At 31.1% G+C, this 26,748-nt stretch overlaps 1 protein-coding gene across 4 annotated transcripts in view; it reads left to right on the top strand.

Annotated features, from left to right (window-relative positions):
- The window catches only part of LOC118186069 (queuosine-tRNA galactosyltransferase-like), a 41,730-nt gene extending 16,842 nt beyond the window's left edge, over positions 1–24,888 (top strand). For 3 of the 4 annotated variants that reach the window (XM_035356061.2, XM_085826820.1, XM_035356066.2), the window contains 6 exons: positions 4,592–4,687; positions 10,898–11,022; positions 12,993–13,128; positions 16,021–16,089; positions 19,251–19,325; positions 24,738–24,888. In XM_035356061.2, the coding sequence (XP_035211952.2) occupies positions 4,592–4,687; positions 10,898–11,022; positions 12,993–13,128; positions 16,021–16,089; positions 19,251–19,325; positions 24,738–24,818 (582 nt within the window). In that variant the 3' untranslated portion in view covers positions 24,819–24,888. The remainder of the gene's footprint in view (positions 1–4,591; positions 4,688–10,897; positions 11,023–12,992; positions 13,129–16,020; positions 16,090–19,250; positions 19,326–24,737) is intronic. The other variant, XM_035356063.2, reaches the window with a different exon arrangement.
- Positions 24,889–26,748: the final 1,860 nt, after the last annotated feature.

The following is a 26,748-nucleotide window of genomic DNA, read 5'->3' as shown; positions in this document are numbered from 1 at the left end:
ACATAATGCAATAAAACATAATTAAAACAAAAAATATATAATCTCAATAAACTGTATTTTAAATCAAACATAGAAATAACATAAGAATGGAAATACATGCTATGTAATGTACACAATACAAAAAGGAAATATCGACTTAACCTTATTTAAAAGTATCTGTTTCTTGTACGTGAGACACACAGAATTCCTTAACAGCATGCAAAAACTATTTAAAATTATCTAAACTAGAATCTGTGTACTGCCATTGCCATATAAATTCACAAAAGTAGAAATAAAAATTATTCTGTGGACTGTCGATGGCATTTCTTTTGAAAGTACCTTTTTATTACATTCCACATAATTTCCATAGTGTTGATATGAGCTCCGGTTTCCAAATCCTCAAATCTCATTGCGTAATTTACCGAGAGGTGAATGAAGCCATTTAAATCTTCATTTACACACTATTCAATCAATGTTTTCTTTCCCAATCGTTCTTAAGTGTACAGAAACTTCAGGTCAATCGTACCACCAGCAGGCATTTTTATGGTGTAAAGCACAAAATAAACAACATACTTCCTAACCAACATCCAACACATATATAAGCCCTTTTAAATATTTCCCATCAGTCAAATTCACCGCAATCACACAACCAATCATGTCATAATAGGGTTCCCATTACATTCAACTATTCAGGTTACCATAAATGAAACAACAACTTGGCGATAATCCAAGGGGCACTCTAAAATATAAAGTAATCCAAGTATTTGTACATATGCAAGGTTTATTTATAAAGTAATAGGACTAACTTTAAAAGGGATAATTATTTACAATTTATATCAAATATATTGTTTGTTCCCTTTGATGCCCTATTGGCAGTCGTGTGTCGACCCATTGTTATTTTCCATTGGTCGAAAGCTTTTGCAGTTGATTTTCTGATAACTGGGATGTTTTCTTCTTAACAGCCTCTACTGACTCAAAACAGCTTACTTTTAACACAGATTTTATTTCTGAAAAAAGGAAAGTCAGAGGAATATAGAGGGTGCTCAAGTGTTCCAATCCATTTTCAACCCAAAACTGCTTCACTGCACTGGAATTAAATTAATTAATTCACATGAAATTAAACAAAATGATTGATGTTTTGTTCAGTTTATCAAAAATTTCAAATTCACGTACTGTTCAGTTTTAATACTCGACATTTTTAACAGCAGGCAAGCTGAAATACAAGCATACTTAATCATGAGATAAGATAAACATGGTGAGGTAAAACACAAAATTAGGCAAAGCAAGAACCTTGTGTTTGGCATAGATTTTAATTAAGACTTTATCGATTACGAGGGCAAACAGCTACAGGTCTCTCTTCATCAGGAGCAAAAAAATCTTCAACAAAGGGAGAAAGCCATGTGCATATTCTTTTGCGTTTACTTTAGATGCTTTAAGTTTATTTTACTTCAGTCCTGCAGCTATAGTCAGGATAGGTATAAAAAATTTGCTTTTAGTTTTGCCTCTTATTAAGTTTCTTTATATATTTATATATACATATATTGTATGATCTTAAATTCACTTAGTTCGGAAACAAGTTTTTCTAATACTTGTGCAGTAGCTGCAAAGTAAGATAATAATAATTTATTTACTAAAGAAATATTGATTATATTATCTCCTAATATAAATTTAGTAGAAGTATCAAAAAAAGAGTGAACCCATATGTAGGAAGATTAATTCCGAAAATTGTGTTTTAAAGTAACTTGAATGTAAATTATTAAAAATGTTTTACAGAGACTTGAATTAAATCATGAATAACAAAATTTCAAACTTTGTAAAAGAAATTAAAAGCAAGTAATTATCGCTGTTGATTGGAAATTAGTTGACTTTTCAAGGGGAACAAACCAACTCCCATTCAATGAACAACAATTAATAAATTCGAAGGTATTTCATCTTTTACTCAAGTAAGAATGGTTATGCCAAACTGGCAAATTAAGTTAGGCCAAATAGTTCCGTGAAGTGATGGGATTTAGAACCAAAGTAGAGTACCAAAGAACTCATTCTGAATTAAGCATTTTCGCTAATACAAATTTTGAGTGAAAAGCAATTTATGTAGTAAAATTTATAAAATACTTGAGTAAATGTCCCTCGACACCTTCGCTTTTATGCATGTTAATTCAAAACTATTTGTATAAAAATTAAACAGTGGTAATCTTAATTGGAATTATGAAATAGAACTCAAAGTAATTGAAATAAACATTAGCAAATTAAGAAACATAATGCTATCTTTGCAAACAAATCAAATAATAAAAATTGAAAAATTAATATATATATAATAAGAAAAAAATTGGAAATGTACATGAAGATATAAAAGGCCAGAAAATGCATTAATTAACTTACATTCTTTCTACTGGGATGTCGATGAAGTGTTTTCTTCGGTGTCTTACTCAGAAGGTTGTGTGTCCGAAATTCCATTATTGGCAGCGGGGATACTTTGAATTATTTCAGGCAGCGAAACTTCTGAGAAGTAATTTATGGGACATGGGAGGGACTAGAAATGCTTGAGGGACGTTTGTTGCGGAGTTCTTATGTGAGTGAAAACGTCTGTTCTTTAGTCTGTCAAATAGCTCTTTGACAGTGAAAATTTCTTTTTTTCTTTTCTTAATTTCTTAATAGTTACGACACAACAATTAGCCAGAAATTAATTAATTTCCATTCACTAGTATTTTCAAAAAAATTTTAACAGACGGTTTCACTCAAATAAGAGCTCCACAGCATATACGTCCCTCAAGAATTCCTAGTCCCTCCCAAACTACCATAAATTACTTCACACAAGTCTTACCAACTGATATAATTCAAAGCCCCCGCTGCCGATAAGAATTTCTGAAACACAACCCTTCTGAGTCAGACGCGAAGAAAACACTTGGCGCACTTCCCACTAGAAAGAACATAAGTTAATTAATGCTTTTTCTGGCCTTTATGTCTTCATGTACATTCCCTTTTCTTCTTATATATGTATTTTTTTAATTTTAATTTCTTATTTTTTGATTTGTTTTTGCAAAGATTGCATTATTTTTCTTATATTTTGTAATTTTCGAATGTTTATTTCAATTACTTTGAATTCTATTTCATATTGACAATTTCCAATGTTTAACTAAAATGCATAAATATGAGGGCGTCGGGGGACAATTACTTGAGCGATATCAATTTTACTGCAGAAATTGCTTTACACTCAAAATTGAATTAGCTAAAATGCTTAATCGGAATGAGTTCTTTGGTTCTCTGCATTGGTTCTTAATCCCTTCTTTTCACGGAAATGTTTGGCCGAGCTTGAATTGCCAGTTTAGCATCACCTTATTGCTCGAGTAAAGGACGAAACACCTTCCTATTTATTTCTTAATTATTGTTTATTGAACGGGAGTTGGTTTGTTCCCCTTGTAAAGTCAACTAATTTCCGATCAATGGCAATGATTACTAGCATTTAATTAATTACTTGCTTTTAATTTATTTCTTTTTACAATTGAAATTTTGTCATTCATGATTTAATTCAAGTCCCCGTTAAACATTTTTAACAATTTACATTCAAGTTACTTTAAAACATTTTTCGAAATTGAGCTTACTAAGTATAGATTCACTCTTTTAAGATAATTCTACTAAAATTAATCTTAGGAGATAATATAATCAATATTCTTTATATATATATACGACCCATTTGTCAAATTTTGCTTACATATGTTATCCCATAAGAAAAGAAAGAAAATTCAAGATAAAGTATATTTAAAGTTTAACTTGAGCAATGCATTGCATAAAGATGACTATAAACACATTTCTAGAATTTAAAATATAAAAAAAAATCAAATGAAATTTTTTAGATATGAATCTTAAAAAATAGGATTGTAGGCAAAAATGCCTGTTCCTTTCAGGTTTTATGTTATTTAACCTCTTTGTTTTGTAAGATAATTTATTTTTTAAATTAAGAAGTGTAATTTTTTAAATATGAACTATTAGTGTGTTATATTCATGATAAAAATTAATTACAGAATAATTTTTTAGCAAATAAATAAAAATAATAATTTGTCTTCGACTTCATGTCAAGTCTGTTGCCTGGAAATTATTTTACCTGCAATTAGTTTGTAAATCTGCCTAAAGGTGGTAGTAAATATTCAGTGACATAGATAAACTACTCAAGTTTGACTGCTTGGAATATGTAGTGGAGGAATACAGGAAAATTGTTACGTCTTCCTTCTCCCTAAAGTAATTGAAAACTATAAATATGGAAGGAGAGGGAATTTCACAATTTTAAAATGTTTAATTTTATGTATCATCATATGAGTAATTTTAAATGCACGAGAGTAAGTAAAAACAATATAATTGCTTTTAAATTGTTTCAAGGAAAACAAAGTTAATCAGTGTATTTAACTTGATGATGAAAAATGCAAAGTTTTCAACCCATACTCTTTATAAAGTGGATTACCTTAATCGTATAACAGTATGCTGCCATTATGGCCTCATTTGTACATTTTTAACAGTTATCTGTGGTCATGTGTTCTGTCTGTTAAAGATAATAAATGCTGTGAAATTTAAATAAATTGTAATGAATGATAACATTTTATTTATTATTGCACATTTCCAGATATATACAGCCTTTGGCCCTACTATTGTTATGCCAACGTGGTTTTGCCACCGAAATGTTTTTAGAAAAGTTGGTGGCTTTAGCGAAGCAGGAAAGGTAAATTTAGTTAATTTTTCTTTTAAATTTAAAATGTGTTAAAATTTTAAATGTTAAATTGCTATTGTGATGAATACCTGTAACATATTAAGTAGGTAATTTAGATAACATTAATTAATAAATTTAATAGAAGAATTGTTATTACATAATTATCTGATGTTTAATTAAAAACTTACATTGACATGGAAAGTTAAATAATTAGATTAAATAATCTGAATCTAGCTTTAGTTCAGTATTAAATAATATATTTAGCTTTGTATGATTTTCTGTACTTTCATACTGAAGCTATTTTATTATTATTATTAGTAGTAGTACCTACTTTGACATTTGGCACTACAGGGAAAGGGAGGGATGCCTGGTACCATTGGACAAACAGTTAAAATAAGCTTATTAAGGGAAACTGGCTCATATCCAGGATATACAGTGAAACCTCCTTACAACAATATTTTAGGGACCAAATAAATATATTGTTGTAGAGAGGTATATTGTTATATTGAGGGCCCACATATTTTGAGCATTTTTTTTTAATTATTATTATTATTAGTTTAAGGTGCATAACATACTACTTTTAAGTCTATATTTAGAAGAAATTAATTTATAAAATACTAATAATAGTGGTTTAAATACTAAAAAAATAAATAAATAAGATAAATTCAGAAAATAAGCACAGAAATATTCACATACCTGAAAACACTTTTTATTGAAAATAATCCAATATTTTTGTTTGTTTTTAACTGTTAAGTTCACCAATACTGTATGCATTGAGTCTAGTGCACGAAAATGTTCTTCATTTGTTGACGGAAGGCTTGAAAAAAATGTCCGTAGAGAATTCACAGATTGAAGAGCTTCCTGGGATGACAATAAGGACTGTGATGGACCTGTATTATCATCATCAATATCATCATCATCTTCATCATTGTTTCCTATCTCATCAGTAATTTCAGAGAGAATATCTTCATCAGTAACTCCTGTGAAAACCATAAGATCATCATCTGCTGTTAAATAGTCTTCTATACTAATTCCAAATTTTTTACCGCTTGTTTTCTCAAGTTGGGATACGGATTTTTTGATGTGCAAAACACATTCTTGATCATCTGAGAGATCATTGTTCATGGAATTTTCATCATTATCAGATTTCTTATCTTCCATAACACAAAGACCGGCCTTTTTCCAGCAATTCCGAATGGTTTTTTTCTGTTACTTCCCACCAACTTCCAGCAATATTGTCACATACTTCCTTGATATTTACAGCTTTGAAAGGGTCTTCTACTTTATTTTCAAAGTTTACAAGTATGGAGTCCACCAACCGTTTTCTGTAATATCCTTTGAAGCACTTAATTATGCCCATATCAAGAGGCTGTAAAATTGAAGTGCAATTGGCAGGGAAAAAAGCGATTTCGATATTTTGTAGCTTTGGAAATGACGTGTGAGCACCGCAGTTATCCATCAACAAAATGATTTTTCTTTCTCTTCTTCATTTCATTGTCTAACTTCTGTAACCATTCGGAAAAAAATTTAGACGTCATCCAAGCCTTCTTATTTGCTTTATACTCCACGGGAAGACTTTTCATGTTCTTAAAGCACCTTGGCTTCAATGATTTACCAATGACGAGAGGTTGTATTCTATGCGTTCCTGTGCTATTTGTACACAGAAGAACAGTCAGTCTCTGCTTTGATTTCTTCCCTCCATAACACTTTTCACCCTTGAATGCCAATGTTCGATCGGGTAGGAGTTGGAAAAACAGCCCAGCTTCATCTGCATTATAAATGTCTTCTGGAGCATACTTTTCTAAGATTTCTGTCATCTTGTTTTGCCGCCATTCATTTGCGTCGTTTATCGGGGCTGACTTTTTCTCTCCGTGAACTTCTTGGAAAGTTATTCCATGACGATCTCGAAAATGCATTAACCAACCATTGCTAGCTTTGAAAGTTTCATTCCCTAGCATTGCTGCAAATTTCCGTGCTTTTGCACATAATAAAGGTCCATTTATTGGGACATTTGTTGCTCTCATCTCTTGAAACCATTTTAAAACAGCAACATCAATGTTTTCATTTGTCGCAACTTTCAGTCGTTTTCGCTCTGGGTTAATTTCATTTGAAGTTACAGCATCTTCAATTTGCTTTCTCTTCTTTAGGAACGTTGCAACTGTAGATTGCGATAATCCATGTTTCTTAGCCGCATCAATCTGCTTCCTTCCCTCATCAATATCATTGATAACGTTCAGTTTATCTCGAAAAGATAGTTGCTTTCGCCCTGCCATCTTAGGGAACAATATCGCGTGAAAGAAAGAAAAGTTTAAACCAAATGTTTCGCGTAGAACTCAAAATCGTTAAAGACTACAAAACAACCTTTGAACTCACTTTTCAGTACGTCACTTAACAACGCCCCGCCTCCATCTGCCCCTGTTCCTCTAACAAAGGGCGCTTGTTCTGTGACAAGGTGACCAGACAGGTCTAGATGTCCTTAAACCTTATCAGAATTCCAAAGCTTACTGGGAAATGAGACTAAGCATACATTTACACTTCATACCCCCCTCACCCACTCCAATTCCCAAAAGGGTGGTCTTCATCTGTTTTGAAATCTGAACAATAGCTATTTACTCAGGGATAAGTTGAATATCCACAATGAGTCTTAATAGACGGAAAAAATAACAAAAGAAAACGAAAAAAAAAAAAAAAAAAAAAAGCATTTGAAAATCAAAATATTATTATAAAGGGAGAAAATAATACTGAAATTTAGATTGAAAAAATCGTTTTACAGAGATTTATTGTTCTAGAGAATATAACAATATTGAGGGGAGATTAACATTAGTTATATGCAAAATCACCGGGACCACAAAACATTATTGTAGTAGAGGGAGTTATTGTTGTATCGGGTATCATTGTAGCGAGAGTTTACTGTACATGGAGAAAGCCATGAAAACATCTATGCAGCTAGCCCGGTCTTGAACCCCAGACTGAACTACTAGTGTTCAGTGGCTTCTACCACTTGGGCATTGGTGAGCCATATTGACGCTCTGAGCAGAAAATTTTAAAATCTGGCAGAAATTCAACTCTATTACTGTTCAGTCAGCTGTTTACTCACTTTGGCATATGAGGCAATTTATAACTTATTTAAGGAAGGCTGTTGTGAAAGATGTTATAGAACAGTTAACATCTGTATCAGAGCAGAGAAACAAAACAATGCTCCCCAACTGTACATGAAAGCAAAAGCTTACTCTCATCAATAAATATATGGTTGTGAATAAAGATATGGTGGCTAGCCATTGCTAATTACCATACTGACTGGTGCTGATACTGCCATCATAAATTACATGTCACTGAAATTCTATTTGTTCTTTAACAAGATAGATGTTTGTGTTACATAAAATGCAGCTTTATGTCAAATGTGAAATAGGCCATATAATTTTACTGTAAATTATAAAGTTGTTTTGTTATCAACATGAGCATAAGAATAATATGAATGATAGTAATTATTAATTTGTATTATTTAATTTATTACTTATTGTATTACTCTTTTATTCAACCTTTCTTTTATTGTCTTAAAATTAGTCCAAATAATAGTCATACAGTTTCTCTAAATATCTGTATAACATTTATAACATATGACAAACATAGAGGAAAAAACATGTTTTATGCCAAGACAAGCAAAAACTAGGCCACATGCATTACATGGTTAGTAAGTGATTACATAGTTAGTTAGAATTACAAGTAAGGAAAAAAAAAATTTTAAGGCAGTTTAAAGGACTGCATCAAATATGATAACATTCTTATTGCTTTATAGACCACGAATATACACAGGGCCTGACTACTACCTAGACCCAGAACTGGATTAACCATTAAGCAAAATACACATACTAGGAAACACTTAAGCATGTGTGCTGGTATGGAAAACCAGTTGTCTTGAGAATGGCTGGAATGGAAAAGAATATTCATAATAAAATCATGGAAATTAAAAGAAAACATTTTAAATCTTAATTTTCAGTTTAATAAGACTTTTGTTGTTGTTATTAATGATGAATGAAGTTATGCTGAATACAGTCAAAAGTTGTTAATTCGGACACCCATAATCTGGAATGATCTATAATCCGGACTTCAAAGCTACAAACCTTCTGCACATGCGTCGCGTTGACGCATGCGCGTAAGACCTTTACGGCTGCGAATATGCTTGTGCACGTGCGCAAAATATGTTTACGAGTGCGTGTTTAATGTATAACGGACGGTATAAGCTAAGCTAAAATTATCTATTTCAGTTAATGTTGCAGATTGCATTGTTCCTTAATCTTCGAATTAGATCCGACTTATTATTTTTTGCAGACTGTTAGAGCAATTTTATAAAAGTAAGCTTGAATTTTCGATTATGTCAAATAGAATTTCTGATATATATTTATTAATATGTAAAAGATCTACAAAGCGAAAGTATATTTCGAAGTTCATTAAACAAAAAGTGGAATTGCTGCAAAAAAAACAAAGCCATATCCTTTGTTTATCTAAACTTTAACGTTTGTTTATGTAAACTTTGTTTATCTTTAACGCCGCGGCACGCAATGAATTGGAAGTTGATCTGTCAGCACTATCCTTATCTTCAGGGCAGATGTTTTTATTTTATTTGGCTTATAATTCCTTACTAAATGAAGTATTTCATCTCGATGTACTCCATCTTTGATATGATTTAAATCAAATTCCTCATCATTATAATTCGCTTCCGATAGTGAAGAAAGTAACAGAGGTTATTGAAAACGAAAAAATTTCGTTTGACAAATTAGTCGGTAGACACAGCAATTATACGACTTGAACAGCGGAACTTTGTAACTGAACAAGCAATTATGTCTGTTTATAGAATTAAAGAGAATGTATTATCACATGAAAAATGAAGCAACTTAAACAACTTACATTGAAAGAAATGTTTAATAAAGTAAACAAATAAATATTAATCTTTTTTTTTGTAAAGTTTGATACCTTTTAGATCATAATTGTTCTTTATTTCATAAATTACGGTTTCATATTTTTAATTTTATAATTTCTGCATGCCATCTTACCAGATTTAAACTGATGATCTATAATCCGGAATCGCCGAAGTCCCGACGAGTCCGGATTAACAACTTTGTACTGTAGTTGAGTATCATTCGTAAAATAAGGCAGAGGGAATAACATAAAAATGTTAAATAGTGAGAAATGTAATGTATTATTTACATGTCAATAGTATGCGGTCATCCAGCAAGTTCTGCTGTTTTTCAAATTGAACAAATGACAATTTTATTAACAGAAATTGAAATAAAAAAAAAAAAAAAAAAAAGGCGCATATTTGACCAATCATTGTCTAACAGTCTTTCAGTCTAACAGTGCTTGGCCCCACATTTTGGTTAATGCCAGAAAGATTTGTTGAGTATGGCTGAGATGTGTTGTCACTTCCCATATTCACCACTCTCAGATTTTCATCTTTTCAAATTACTTCAGAATTGTGTGAATGGAATCAAGTTTATACCTATCATGAACAACAGAACAAGTCTGATTTTCACCCTGTCTTCGCCTCTCCTGGTCCTGGGCTTCGTCTGCGTGTTTCTCTAAACTTGTGACGTCATGCTGTCACCCCCTCTTTGCACGACTGATGCCTCCTTTCAATCGTCATTGCCAACTACCGTCATGCGCCCTTCAGGCCGAAATGCTATGAGCCGGAAACGTTGCGTAAAAACAGCAATATGCCGGCAATATTGATGATGATGGCCTCAAGTGTCTTCACTGGCGACTGTTAAATAGCACTTCAATTATATCTTTGCGAATAAACTTGATAAGTTTTTTCCCAACTGCCACGGAGATAGCAAAAGGTCACAGAATAAAAATAGTGCATATGTGATTCACTGAATTTTCTTATGCTTTTGCATTGTTTTGTTTGTATGTATCATTAAAAAATCACAATTTCTGGATGATGCAATAATTTTTTTATGAACATTATATATTGTAATCAAACAAAATCAGATCTTAATATAGTAATTTCAAATATGCTATTAAGTTACAAATTATAATATAAATAACTTTGTTAACTCTTAAGTTATAAAACGTGTAATGCACTGAAATAGAGTATACTAATAACCTTCATGAAATAAAATTTTTGAGAAACATGAAAGACTGTTTCAATAACTTTCATTAAAATCAATAACTATATTTGATAAAATTTTCTTTAATTATACTTGATGTTAAAATACATTTTAGGGTACACCAGAAGACCTTTTGTTTTTCTATGATCACTTAAAATTGGGAGGAAAGTTATTAAGAGTTGATGAAGACCTGTTAATGTACAGATACCATGCTGCAGCTACTACATTTTCAGTCTCTGAGTATAAATATTTTATTAAACTGTTTTTTGCAGTGTTGAAAGGTTATATAATATGCTATTCATTTTTCATAACATTTTCTTTTACGTATCAGGTGTAATTTATTTGCAAAACAAAAAATTTATTAAGGAATTATTATTGCTATGTTCTAAAAATTATTTCTGTTTTTAATTACAAACATGTTTTTTTGTGAATAAACAAGTTTAATAAGCCAAAACAATGAAATTTTCTTTTCTGCTTTAATTGAATTGAGCATGATATACATGTGAAAGCAAGAAATATATTTGATATTTGTCTAAATTAATTCTTATCCAGGCATATCTCATTTTAGTATGCTTCATATTATAATGTTTCATAGTTGTTGAGCCTTAGGCATCCATCTCCTTTTGGCAGATAGTCTTAAATGCTTTGCTATAACTAATTAAACAAATATTCATACTGCTTTTTTCTGTAGATGGAAGGTCTGTGATTATTCTTCAAAAGTTAATAAGTTGTCGTTCTTTCATCTACCGTGTGTGCTTACTTTGTATCCTTGTATAACATTATAGTAATTCTAGCAATATTTCAAACATACTTTTATTGTCTTAAAATTAAGCCAGATAATAGTCATGCAATTTCTCTAAATATTTTGAGATTGATACTATATCGTACCTTCAAAAGATTATTCTTTAATTTTGTCTTTTAAAAGAATTTTATCCACCTCATGAAAGTTTCGGTTTATTATGGTATATTTTTTTCAATTATTAGAATTGCATAGATGATAGGCCTTAATTTTAAATTTATTCACTAATTTTAAATTCAAAACTCTAGAATTGTCTAAAAATGAAAAGAAAAATTAAGTCTTTCAATAAAATAGATAGAAACATGCAAATGGGGGAAGAGTAGAAAGTGTATGTGAGGGGTAACAAACTCTTTTAAGTGCTTAGGACCTTCAAAAGTCTTAAACCAACTCTGCCTAGGCCTAGCTCCCATATTTTAGGGGGAGCCAAAATCCCCATATTAATTCATTATCGTCCTTTCCCTCCCCCCTTCATAAAAATTGTAAAAGTCAGTGCTGGAAACTTCTGAAAAAATTTTGTGCCTCAAACCCCAAATGTCTTAATCTTCTCCTGAATTAGGAAAAAAAAAAAAAAAAAAAAAAAAGAAACCTTATTGCTTCATTAACTACACCAGGTATAGAATTAACATAACTTACCTACATGCACTGAAGATCAGTAATTTCATTATGTTTTATTGTAGTATTTTCTAAATCGCAAAAAAAAAAAAAAAAAAAAAAAAAAAAAAAAAAAAAAAAAAGAATCTGATAGACATTAATCTTCTTCTTCTATCTCTGAAAACAAACATATAAAATATATCTCCTTTTTGAAGAATTTTCAGAAAATATTTTGGGCAAACAGATTTAAATTGCCAGCCTGGAGAAAAATTTTACCTTTCTTAATGCTGTATTCTCAGGCCTTTCCTCCCCCCCCCATCAGAGTTTTACTAAAAAGTCCATTACTTAAAGTTTTTTAAGAATATAAATGTTCAACAGGATTTAATAGGTTATTGAAAGCATACATATTAGGCTTCTTAAATTATATTGGAAATAAAAAAATAGTGGTATAAGTGCTAATATATGAATAAAATATAGAAAAAATAATATAAACATGAAATAATTCAAACATGAAATAAGTTCAAAAATTAGTTTCTTTCATTTTCAAACCTATTTCTTCTGTCTGCTTTTTCCCAGGGACTTTTCCCTGTTGTATATATTCATAATACAACAGGGAAATTCATTCATTTTTCTAAAAGTATTATTTTTGTACATTTTAACTGTAAATGGCCCAAAAATTAAATGTTTTTTTCAACCACTTGTATTAAAAAGCAAAGTAAAATATCTTTTTGAAATCAGTTCAACATTTCTTTAAATAAGATAAAAAATAATGCTAAAATTATATGATATAAAATGCTGATATCTATTATATATTTTGCAGGGAAACAGTGTGGAATGTACGTCTTAAAGAGCTGGAAAAGAATGTTTTAGTTAATTGGGCAACTTTTACAATATGGAATGCAGGAAAACAAGGGCGTAAATTTTACAGATCTTTATCACCGGAAAACAAAGAAAAGGTCTGTCTATTTTGCAAATTAATTCAGTATAATAAAATTTCAATTTTCAAAAGCTGTATCTAAAAAAATATAACAACTAATTTTATTAAAAAATATAAATTAAGTAAATGTATGCTTTTTTTTATGTATTTTGAAAAATGGTTATAATAAACTTCCTTTAACTTTTATGGAGAAATATGTTGAAACTAATATCTTGAACAAATATATATGTAATAAACTGATTTAGGAATGGCTGCAATGCACTTGATGCATTTAGGGAGACACTTGGAGACGGGCATGGAAATAAATTCAACACAATTTTTTTTTTTTTTTTTTAATAATAAAGCATGCCTTGAGAAGCAATATTGATTCATTATGGGTGTGATATACAAACCATAATTTTATATAACATATCACATCAAAACAGAATGGCAAAATATGCGTGCATATTACCAGCAGCAAAGCAAAGTGAAAAAAGAAAAGTATGTGCACATTTAGAAGAATATTCAAAAGGTCCTTTAATATGACTGGATAAAAGCTGTAGCTTGCAGGATTACATAAGCAAGCTGGATGGATTAATTTGGAAGATGCAGTCCAGTAAAATTATTATAAATAATTTCAACTATTAGAACATTTCGAGTTTCATATTTTATATCTTACATAAATATGTTAGATAAAACAAGATGAAATTCAAAATTACTCACTTTGGCAAGAGTTGTTTAAATTCCTAACTTTAATTTGACTACATTCCCTTCAAAGAATCTGTACTATGTCACTTCTGTCATTATTTCATATGCAATGCTGTAGGGCTCTTGATCAATCACCATTCAAAACTGAAACGAAGGAGTCAAGTTAATAAATACGCTAGCTGCTGAATACATACTTTTCTCTTCTAATCTCACATACATAATTAATTGTGTTGCTGCTTTCATCTATTGTTTAAAGATGTGATATGTGTGAATTAAAATTGTAGAGTGTTTATAGCACTTATAATGTTGTATAAACCAAGATGAGATGTCTTAAGATATGTCCAAGAAATTATTCATTAAAAAAACAGTGGTGCTGTGACTGTCAAGCTAGTTGTGCTTTTTGAAATAAAGTAGCAATCTTATAAGCAATCTGTATGTCTGCGATGTTTGTCACTATTTAGGCCATGAAAAAATTGATGGATAAAGGTTTCAAATTAATCACTTTTGCTTCTTTTCCCATCTTCTACCTCTGCTACCACTTACCCCTGACATTTCCACGTATAGGTTCCTATGCAATTCTTAATCCTTGTGTACTACCCTAACGTGCCCTATCTGTCCTAGAAGTTTGTTGCAACATTTACGGTACACCCTGTATACAAAAATCAATCATTTCCTTTACCTTTTTTATTTTTTAATTTTCCTTATAATTGCAATTAGTAGGAACAAAATATATGTATTATATGAAATAGAGTTATTTCAGAATATTGTATGTAGAATTAATGAACTGTGAAATTTGAGTGAGTTTGACTATCATATATGCTGCTAATCAAATGATAATACTGTTTAGCTGTTGGTAAGCATTACAAGAAAAGAAGTGAAGATAATCCACTTTGAACAGAAAGCTATACAAATATATTACTGAAACACAGTTACACATATTTTTTTCAAATGGCAAAAATGATTTCTATGATTTATTCAAAATAGCTGCACTATTATTTATCCAGATGAACGAGGTTCTATGGCATCAATTAGAAAGAAAAGGTATTTTTGCTACAGATATAAATGCAGTTGCTGGCAACAGAAATCCGTTATAGTATATATATCATGTTGAAATATTCTTGGTTTCTGCAAAAGACAGTAATTATTTAAAAAAAAATAAACCTGCCTTAAATATCATGTTGAAATTTGTGTGAAAATCATTATACTGAAAGCAATAAATCCCTTAAGTATGAAATACAATAAATTTGCAATATAATAATACAATAAAACAATAGAGTGTTTTCAGTAATTACATTTCTTGTCCTGGCAAAATAAAAATTATTTCCATTTGGGGGAAATATTTGTTGTATACCTTTATGTCCAAACAATCCAGTGAAATAAGTGCACAGCTATTTCTTCAATAATTAAGTCTTTTCCTTGTTAAATAAGTGCACAAGACTTCATCATGTGGCATTCATTTATGGTAAAATATTGTAATAGGAATTTTTCCCCCTTTGGTTGGCATTGCTGTTTTTAACAGATTAACTGCCGACAATGGAGATCACCCACGGCTGGCACTCGACTTTGCTACAGCACCAAAGGGGCCACTGGCAATGTGACCAATACTAAAAATGCATAATTAGAGTAAATATAGATACTGATAAATTTTTAAATAATACCATTGTTACTGTAATGGTTTGAAGAATTAATAAATCGCAAAATGGTCTGCAGCACCTTGGGGAGTCACCAGTGACCCCAAACATGAAAAATGCATTAAATACAAATATATAACTCACCTTATCTTCTGTAGATAATACTTAAACACAATATACATTGCATGATAAAAATTTCATGCTGGGCTGTGGGCAAACCACATAAAATGTGCATGGCAGTCAATGTGTTAAGATCTCATTTTAAATACCTGATATTTATATTCAATATCTTGAAGAATTTCTGGACAACTATTGTTTAAGACATTAAATTATCCATATCATGATTGGATTGTAATTTCCTTTTAATCCCGTAATTGTTTTATATAAACTATCCACATCAAGATCAGATTATAATTTCTTTTCAATCTCGTAATTTTTATATATTATAAACATGTAAGCATTTTGTTAACATTTTAAAACTTAACAGTGTTTATGCTGCGATTTGAAATTTTCAGATGACTGTTTTTATTACATATTTTCAAAAATTTTTATTTTATTTTTAAATAAAAAATGGTCATGTAAATAATTCACAGGTACAGACATTTTGCGATGTTGATATAAAAAAGCTTGGGAAGGGAGTATACATCTATGAAGAAAGTAAAGTAAGTTAGAATTCATGATATCATAGCTCAGCCATTCATAATGTTTTCCTTGTAAGTGATCTATAAATTTTTATGCAAATTAAAGGCATAGTCAAGTTAATTAGATAATTATAGAAGCATTCACACATTTATACAATCAAATTCAGAATGAAATGGGGGCACAGTTTCCTTTTTACAAATTAGTGCTTCCATAATGAGTGAAACCTACATGGGAAAGGCATACAAATTCATATCCATGGGTTGGCTTGTTTGTAATAGCCATTAGCTCCATTTGACTGCATATATGTATTATGAAATGGAAAAAAAAAAAAAAAAAAACTGGTATACCAGCCTAATATGTGTTCTTTATAGAATCTGCATAGCACTGCAGAAAAGTGGAATCCATGAGTATGCAGAAATATTCTATTGGCATTGAACATCATGCTTCAGGAATTCTGTGTTCTAGAGATTATTTTTTTTCATCTTTAGATGTGCCTGATAATGGTGATCTAGATGGCCATAGCAGGAATCCAAACTCAGACGAGTGTTCATCTAATAATAATTCATCATGTGTAGTGCCCAATCCATTAATATGAGTGTAAGGCATAAATGGGTATAACTCATTGATGTATGTAAAGATGTGAATTTAGTTTATTTGTCCGAGACATTTATAGATATATTAGGGATTCTGTTAAGTGCCAGGCAAACAAATGTCAAATCATTATGGAGCTACCAAAGTCTCCTGCTGACAGAGAACTTCTGTGCATTCCAGAGATTTTCTTCACATACAGATCCTTCTGCATGTTGAAATTGCTGGGAACATAAATAGTTACACCAAGCTCTTTGTGTTTAATCTTCAGTTATCCAGCATTCGAATTGCCCAGCTTTTTGCCCATTCAATGAATGTTTTATATTCATTGGGAGCATTTTGATTGTAAACCCTGTGTCATAAAGAGATAATTTCACAGCTCTCACTCTAATATTTATTAAGGCCCCACATCATAAAATTTTGATACTAATAATAAAATTTAAACCCTACCTTTGGAATGCTATGATCCATTTCATGAGATGCAACTGCTCAACTCATTCATTTCAAACTCTTTTAAATCCTTAGAACTTGCCATTCTTTAGTTGAAAACAGCTCTAGGACTTTTCACACATATATAACATTTTATGTATGCACAACCATTGATAAATAATTATTGCATAATTTTCATAGACTTACCTGTGAAAATTTTTTGGACACTTCAGTATGTGTGTGTCTTTGTATAAACAAACTGAAATATTAGATATGCATGTGTATAAATTATATACAATGGCTCACATTTGTTTTGGGGCAATTGTATATTGAAATTTATTTGCATAGATCTTGTACTAAACATTGAAGCATAGACTTCAACTTTTTTCTATTTTTAAAATAAATATCCGTAAAATAATCCATGCAGTAAGTAATTTGTTCAGAAAGTATTAATGAGTAACTGACATAATAATTGGATGCTCCAAAGTTTTGTTGAGATATTTTCGAACATATTTTTGTCATAATTTTTTTGTTTTAAATTAAATACATCACAAAAATCACCATCTGCATTTGGAAATTGTTATTTGTTCATCAAAATGTATTAATGGTTACCTGTCAGAAATGAACATGGCAAGATGTTACAAATTGATAATTTCTATTAAGAATTTAGTAATTCAACATTTTAAAGATGGTAAAAGTATTTAAAATAACCAAAAACTCCTTGATGTAAAGCGTTATCTAATAAAAGATGGAAATTGCATGGAACTGTTGAAAATACTGTGAAGTTTGGACAACATTTCATCCTAATACCAAGGAATTAGGAATTGCAGATTTGTTACATGTATATTTTTAAAAAGTCTAAAAAGCACTGTAAAATGCTCATCAGATTTAGGACAGTTTACAATAAAAGCCTACTCTGAAGTTTTTAGAAGAATCATTTAGAGTTCTTGGATATCATGAGTGATTAGAAAGAAGAAAACAAGGAAAATCTATTGTAGACAAAGTTTTATCATATTGAACAAATGTCATATTTGCAGAATAGTCAAAATTCAATATATTTGAGTTCAATAGATAAATTAATGTATGGCGAAAACCACATTAAGAATTCAATTTGAAAACCTATTGTTTACTGTTACACACAGGGGTAGAGCTTTGGAAATGTTTTACTGCCTTCAAATTAAGAAAATTAATTTTTATTGAAAATAATATGGATTCGTGTCAATGCATAATTATTTATAATAAAAAAACTGAAAGCATCTGCGATAGAACTTGGAATGCAAAATGCACTGAAGTTCTATCAGAATAATGATCCTTAACATACATCTTAAATGCTCATTTATTACATAACTGCCCCAACATTATCAGAATTTCTCCATATTCTCAAGACTTAAATCCTGTGGAACAGGTATGGGATAAATTGAAGGAGAGAATAAGGAACCACAGTACTTCTTCAAAAGCTCTATTGAAAACAATTCTTATTATAATATAGTGCTTACCCAAAAAGTTAGTTGAATCCCTATAAAATTGCATGAAAGTGTAATTTTAACTACAAGGTATCCAGTGAAATATTGAATGTCCCATTATTTTTCACATTTTCAAAACTGTTAATTTGCGGAATATTTATGCAAGTTCATTTTCGGCACTTTTTGAATAATTATTTTTTTCTTTTTTACTTTGCATTTTGAATATTTTTTTAAAAACAAGCAGGCTTTAAAATAATTGATAAATAGTATGTATATAAAAAGAATAAAGTCTTTTTCCAAATATTTAGTAACTGATATTTGCAAATAATGGTAAAAAACACAAGCATCCTAAAACAAATGTGAGCCACTGTTTAAATATAATGATTTAGATCTTGATATATAAAGATAATAGCAGTTGTCAAGCCGGTAGAATTCTTCATTTGTTTCTTTACAAAATAGATGTATCACTGATAAACTAATGCTAGGCATGCTCATTCTTTAATGAATTTTTACATTTATTGTGTGTGGGTTCATAATGAGAGATTGAGCTCGTTATATATGGCACTTTTTTTTTTTTATCTAAACGTGTATCTGTTATATAAAGCACTACTGTATTATGAATCTCATTGTTTCTTTTATAATGTGAAAAGTATACATATTAAACAATGTGCTTTTATATAAGCGATTTTCTTTATTCACAGACCATTCCCAAGCCACGTATTCCAATTATTCATTTTAGGAAAGCAAAGCCTCCATTTATTTTGTGTGTAAAATTGGCAAGTATAATTTCTTTTTGTGTTCTTTCTTTGTTATTCTGTTGGAGAAGTTCTGATTAATTATAAAAATGTTTATTAATGGTTCTTGAACTTTTTTAGATTGTATGGCTTAGTCGTGATTAAAAGTCTAATATACTGTTACTATAAAATATCCCAAGTGGTGGAAGATTGTATGAAGCAGTTCTTAATTATTGAAAAATTATACCTTAAATTAAAATACAGAAGTGTTATTGAACACTTGTAGTTCAAGCTGGTTTCAAATCCTTGCAATCAGGCTGGCTGCATGGAAGTTTTTGTGGTTTTCGCAATGTGTAATATGGATGCAAGCCAGTTTTCTTTAAAAAGATATCTGGATGATATCTTTTTAAAGAAAACTGGTTGATATTTTTCTGACTTTAAAAGGCCCTCCACGAGGGCATCCCTTTCCATAGCCTTCAAGTTGCTGTGCCTTGATCAATTAACCTAACCTTAATAAAAATGAAGTAAACCCTCTCAAGACAACCAGCCATCGTTCCAGATAAAGTTATATTATTTTATTTATCAACCATACAATATAACAAGTGCAATGTTTTCATTGCATATAGCATAGCCTCTTTAATACAATTTTCTTTTGGCCTAGCAAATAGCTGATTCTCAGAATACTGACATTTGATACTCTGCAATAGCTTAAATTTATCTTTCAATCAATAATTTTAGTTACTTAATAAATTCAGCAGTTTAAAAATAAATGTCTGTAATAATTCATAGTTTATGTTTTATTAATATATCCAATTGAAATAATTTATAATACACTTGACTTGTAATATATCAAAATGATAAATTTTATTAAGATTTGCAGCATTATTGTAAGTAATAAAAAGATATTCTCATGCCATATATTACATACAGAGTAGTTTTTTCCATATTGCCTAATCAAGAATTTAATCATTTGTTTTTCATCCACAATGTATTTAAAAATGAAAACCAAGCGATTCTGTATTGATGTTTGTTATGTATCAGGAGTGGCTAAACTCCATATGTATATGATTGACATTTTCCCTTAAAGTGTGTTGTGATGTGTCTACGAAAATCTTGGCATTTAACACATTCAAACTTGTCTCTTAATGTACTAATAAGTGACAATGGGGAAGGGGGTATTTAACCAGCATAATATTTTATAAATAATATTTATTCGTTGAAAAATAGCCACAGAAAATATACAGATTAAATTTTACTTTATCATTAATGGGAAATCTACATCTACATGTCTGCAACTGAGCATTTGTAATTTTTCTTTATATCCAGATATATGTAATCATATTGAATCTTCAGTTTGAAAATCAGTAAGTAGGTTTGATGTTTAGTCTTCATGAAATTTAAATGTGAAAAGGCTGATTCATGTAAGTAGTTAGATCCAAAATGAGAGTAGACATGTTCACTACATTTGGTGATTTGGGAATACTTATCTTGACTGACAGTTTTCCAAAAATCTTGCTTATGATCTCTGACTAGTAAGGACAGATCAGTTTACAAGTCATAATTTCATCTTCGAATGAGATTTTCTTGTAGAACTGAATATGTCAGAATCTTCTGTAGCTGTATGTTTAACATTTAAATACTTACTAACAGGGAAAGACAGATACTGCACCTTAACTTTTTCGGAGTAATGAAATCTAACCTCAGAAGTCTTCAATCACCTTTTCAATTTCTGGAAAGTATTTTTCAGTGTTATAACTATAATTCTGATGTTTTGATAGATCAGCCATATTTGGAAAATGATTGAAATTGTTTCCTTGAAGATCTTCTATTTAACATAACAGTTATGTTTCCTACGCATCAATGCTGTTGATCATTTCAATAATTGTCTTGTATGTCCTTTGAAATTCTTAATTTAAATCACTTAACTTTGGTGTAAAATTTGTAAGAAACACTAAATCACTGAACCAAGTTTCATTAATAAATTTGCACATTCTTGATATTGCTCTTAGAGAAAACATTTTCAAATCAGAAATCATTGCTGAAATTTACTTCTGTTTAACCATCACTATGTAACAGTAATTCTAGCAGTCCTTCATCAAGTTTCAATTGGAAAAAACACCATTTAAGAGAACTTCCTCAAATGGATTTAAAATTTTGGTTGCTATGTCCATTATTTCTTTCATATTTAATTCTGGCTAACACATTTTTGTGATGTATGCAGTGGTAGCTCAGAAACTTAGGCAATTCATCATAATTTTGGGATACACTTATGAATAATTTATGCAGTCTGTCATTGCTCCTACATCTGTGGTTATTGAAAATAATTTAAAATATGGTACTTTTAAGCTAGTGAAGAAGGTTTTTTTAAAGATTTCTAGTCCTTTCTTTCAAAGAAATCATTTCAAATAAAAAATATGATTAAAAAAAAAAAAATTACACACAAAAGCAGTTGAGCTGTGTCACTTGTATCTGTTGATTAAGTTGAAGGGGAAAACAAAAACAGCTATAAATACCATCATACAGGGTGTATCAGTACAGCATTGACAAACTTTCAGGAGAGATAGAGTACACCTAGCTGATGGGAAATCACATAGGAATGCATGGTCGGAAACACTTTCCTGGTGCGATAGTGACGACACAAAAGTCAAGAAAGAAAGGACACAAGCGGGGTGAAAAAACATGTTTTCTATTCAGAGTACAACAAAAGCAACATAAAGAGACAACAATCATCATCAAAGAATGTGATCGAAATAATGACCTAGATCGTGATGCAGGAACCGCGCGTTATGCATCTTTCATTCTTAAATCAAATCTTCAATGCAGAGAAGTGAGGCCTGCATCATGGTCCAGGTTCGTAAGGTTTGTTTTTGTTCTTATTTGTAGGTTTCTGCTGTACTAAACATAATAAAACATGTTTTGTCCTTCCATTTTTGCTTTTTGTGTCATCACTACCACGCCAGGAAAGTGTTTCCGACCATGCATTCCTGTGTGATTTTCCATCGTCTAAGTGAACTCTATTCTCTCCTGAACATTTGTCAGCACTATACTGATACACCCTCTATAACTGTTCTCATATATTCTTATTCATTTTCTCAATCTGCTGCATCACAGTATTTTGAAGGCCCCCATCAAATACTGGTAGTTCGACAAAGGTTCAAGCCCAGGCGAAAGAGCTGGCTGCATAGCTTGTTTTCCTCATGTATTACATGAATACAAATATGCTTTTGTTACCAATCTCACTTGTCTGAAAAAGGTCAGTACAAGTCCACAACATTCATCATGGCAAGGAGTCAAATGTGCCTTTCGTTGGCTAGAACCTTGAGCACCATATGGGTGACATTCCAAATTTAGCTCAGTTCTACTTTTTGAAAGACAACACAGATAATAAGTTTTGTCTACTGCCATCATAAAAAGAAATGAAAGTTTATTTTACCAATATAACGAAATTATCAGAGCTTAGTTATTGATATTTTATTGTGGTAGAAACAATGTTGTTTTATTCTAAATGAAATTTTAATATGGTTCTTAAATGCATATAACTTTTTTGACATTTCATGATTAATTTTAATAAATCACATGATCTTTTAGTTGATTATTTTAAATGCTATAATTGAATTACTTTAAATTTCATTGCAATATAAAAACTTATTCCTATATACACTGGTGTGCAAAAATTAAGGACGAAGTCGAAAAATTAGCATATCAGCTGAACGAAGAGGCAGAGCGGACAGAAAGACCAATCAGGAGATTAAGTAAGGTGATGTGTGGTAGCACATACGCAGATATGCAGGTAGACGTAATGGTGGAGTGTCTGAGTACTATAAAGCATGTTGCCGGTGTAAGATCAGTATTTCTGGCAAAGAGATTGTACGCCGTATAGCAGTTAAAATCACATCGAGTTGCTGCCTCAGCGAGAAATGGCGAATAATCAATCTGTTAAACGACATCTGGATGCTTTTACCCGAGGTCGAATCATTGGGAAGTTGGAGGAAGGCTGCAGTGTGACAAGTGTGGCTGCAGAGTTCGGAATTGCTCACAGCATCGTTTCACGACTTTGGAGACACTTTCAAACTACAGGAACAGCTATCCGGGGGTTTAGTAGTGGTCTTCCACGAGGAACGACACCCGTAGATGACCGGTATATTGCCTTACAGGCCAGAAGAAACAGGCGGCAGACAGCGGGAGAAATCGCTAGACAGGCGACTGGACGACCGATATCGCGTTTTACCGTGGCCAGAAGACTGCACAGTGGTGGTCTGTTTGCACGATGCCCTGTACGGTGTGTACCTCTAACGCCTGCCCATCGGAGAAGGCGTTCTCTGTGGTGCCGGGAACACCTGAATTGGAGAGACAATGAATGGGAACGAGTACTCTTTACAGATGAGAGCAGATTCAGTCTGAGTAGCGATTCTCATCGCATACTCATCTGGAGAGAGCGGGGAAGCCGCAATCATCCCTCGAACATCATTGAAAGGGACAGGTATGGAGGTGGCGGTGTTCTCGTTTGGGGAGGCATCATGCTTGGTAGTTGCACAGACCTTCACATCTTTGACGCAGGTTCAGTCAATGAGACCCATTATTGTAACGAGATTCTTCTTCCATATGTGCGTCTTTTTAGAGGCACTATGGGTCCGCAGTTCCTTTTCATGGACAACAATGCATCATGTCATCGCACAGTAGCTGCCGAACAGCTCTTAGAGAGTGAGGATATTGAACGTATGGATTGGCCGGCACGATCTTCGGATCTCAATCCCATCGAGCATGTATGGAATTTTCTAGGCAGACGCTTGGCAGCTCGTACCTTACCACCAGTAACGATTCCGGAGCTTCGATTGGTGCTGCAAGACGAATGGGGAGCAATGCCTCAACAACTCATTGACACCCTCATTCTCAGCATGGGCAGACGCTGTGAAACCTGCCTAGCAGTCAGGGGAGATCATATCCCCTATTAAAGACCGGATGTTTCTTGCTGGACACCCATCACAGGGATGTTTCGGCCTTCAGTCGCATTGCGCTCCATGCTACTTTTTCAATAAAGCTTCTTTTTATCCCTCTGATTTCTCTTTTAGTAAGTGTTGCTTACATTACTCATGTCCTTACGTATTGGGGATCTTACGGTATTAAATGTGTTGATTTGGAAAGCTTTTGTACAAAGTTATATTGAAAAAACCGTCTCGTCCTTAATTTTTGCACACCAGTGTATATAATTAAAGATTTTATATGAATAATACCAACTTTAATATGTGTATTTTAAATAAAATAAATCCTTGTATAATAATTTATAATTTTGTTCACAATCTTTCAATAATAAGTTATTTTCCATTGTTAATACCTATTTATAACTTATTTATAAAGTGAATGCATAAAATTGTAAATGCACCATCTATCTATCTACTCATTGTTTGTTCATTAATAAAAAAAATTAATAAATTTTGACTTGGTGCTATTTTTCAGGATATGACTGGTGGTAAATTTGAAGAAAACTTAGCATCTTTGTGTCTTATAGAAGGAAAAGACTATTTTCACTTCAGCTGAAATGTTCATATTTCAATATTTTTTTAAAGAACAATTTTTTAATTCAAAAAATAAATTTTATTGCATCAAATTGTATTTTTTCCACCTGCTGAAAATTCATATTTTATATCATAAAGTAAAGTAGTCACTAAGAAACGAATTTTATGGAGATAAAATTGAATTATCTTTCCCATTAAATGTTTAATGAATTGCAAAACCCATATTTGATGTGAAATTTCTATAATAAGAAGTATACCTACCATGGTAACATATTCAACATTAGTGATATGAAAATACAGTAAAAGCCTGACTATCAATCATTTGACTAATTGGAAAGCTCAAATAATTGGAATTTTCTTAAAGAAAAATTAAAGTGAGAGACTAGTAAAATCATAAAAGATGTATAGAACTAAGACACAGAACCTTGCTTATAACATCTCAAATGTATATACACAGTTACTCAGCTGTCTTTCAAATGTTGATCATTCTCGACCATTTTATTTCTTGTGTTATTTCAAGAATTTGCTCTTGGAAATAAAAATTCCTTACAGAGAATCTGGAGTTAGTATAGCAGGGGAACATATAAGAGATTCCAAAGTTCATGGTAGATATTTTATCCTTTGTTAGAAATACTCTCATCAGTTTGTTTAACATCAACTGTTTTTTTTTTTCCCCCTTTCATTTTTAACAAACAGAAGCTATCATCAAACAGTGTGATTTAGCAACAATAATGAATAAGTATGATGTTACAACACAGCATCTTTGATTTGGTTTCATATAACCCAGATTAAGCTAAATAACCTGGTTTAGTTATTATAAAGGAGGTTATAAATTAACTGCTATTCATCTGTTTCTACTTTGCAGACAGTATTAAAGTTTAAGACTTGATGTTTTAGCATGTCAATTACTGCTGATTTTTTCATTGTTTAACTCTGCCCTAATTTTGATGAAGAACCCTTGGGGAGGACAAATCCAAGGCTTCTTTCCCCCCTTCCTCTACCACAAATGAATCTCTTGAAATGACTTTCGGGCAAAGAAATTTGAAATGATATGGTGATTAATTTTTAGTTTAGAGAGAGACAATTTAGAGCAGCTATTGTTTCAGGATGAAAAGGGGATACACAGACACACACATACATATGTCATAATTTAATGTGCAGAAGAAAACACTGGAACTTTTAACAGCTTTCAATATTCGTCATGGCTGAAGTTCAGTACCGTTAACACAACTGAACTCCTTGAAGTATCAGTCTTTATTTTCATGCATATAAAACCATCTTAATAGACATTTATCCAATCATAATGAAATATGATAATTTTTATACACATTGGTTTTAAAAGGAAGACGTAAGCATTCAAGCAAGGTGGTGTTGCCAGAGCAGAAGTTATGAAAAGAAATTATGTAATTGTTGTGCAAAGAGTATTTATACTAAGCATGACACAGAAAATACTCTAAGTTAAGATTGGTTAATTTCAAGTTGTTACATAACATGGAAACATATCAAATTTGGGAGAACAGATGAATTTAGAGAGAGAGCATAAAATCTAGAATAGTTAATTTTCAGGTCACCAATTATTTCATAAAGCAGCAATTGTATTTTGTTATACCTTACATATATATAAAATACAATATTTATTAAAATCTAATATAATCATATCTAGTATTTTCGCGCATTAAGTGGCTGAAAAGTATCAATAAAGACAAAGTAAGAAAATTTAGAACCAATTTTGTAAAGACCAGAATTTGAAATTCATAAGTAATAAATTTCATAAAATCCAGTACATGCAAAAAAGAATTTAACAAATGTTAAAACTAAAAATTTTAAACAAGTAATACCCTAATTAAAAAAAAATCAATGAAATTTAAAGATAAGGTGATTGAATTCCTCTTCTATTATGTTCTTTTCTTTAAATGTCATTGATTTTTTTTTTTTTAATTAGGGTATTACTT

Source organism: Stegodyphus dumicola, chromosome 11 (genome assembly GCF_044657685.1).
Source record: "Stegodyphus dumicola isolate Sdum_Otavi_A_Nest chromosome 11, ASM4465768v1".
In the NCBI taxonomy this organism is placed as follows: domain Eukaryota; kingdom Metazoa; phylum Arthropoda; class Arachnida; order Araneae; family Eresidae; genus Stegodyphus; species Stegodyphus dumicola.
The sequence above is the reverse complement of the archived record's forward strand: the minus strand, read 5'-3'. Positions and strand labels throughout refer to the sequence as shown.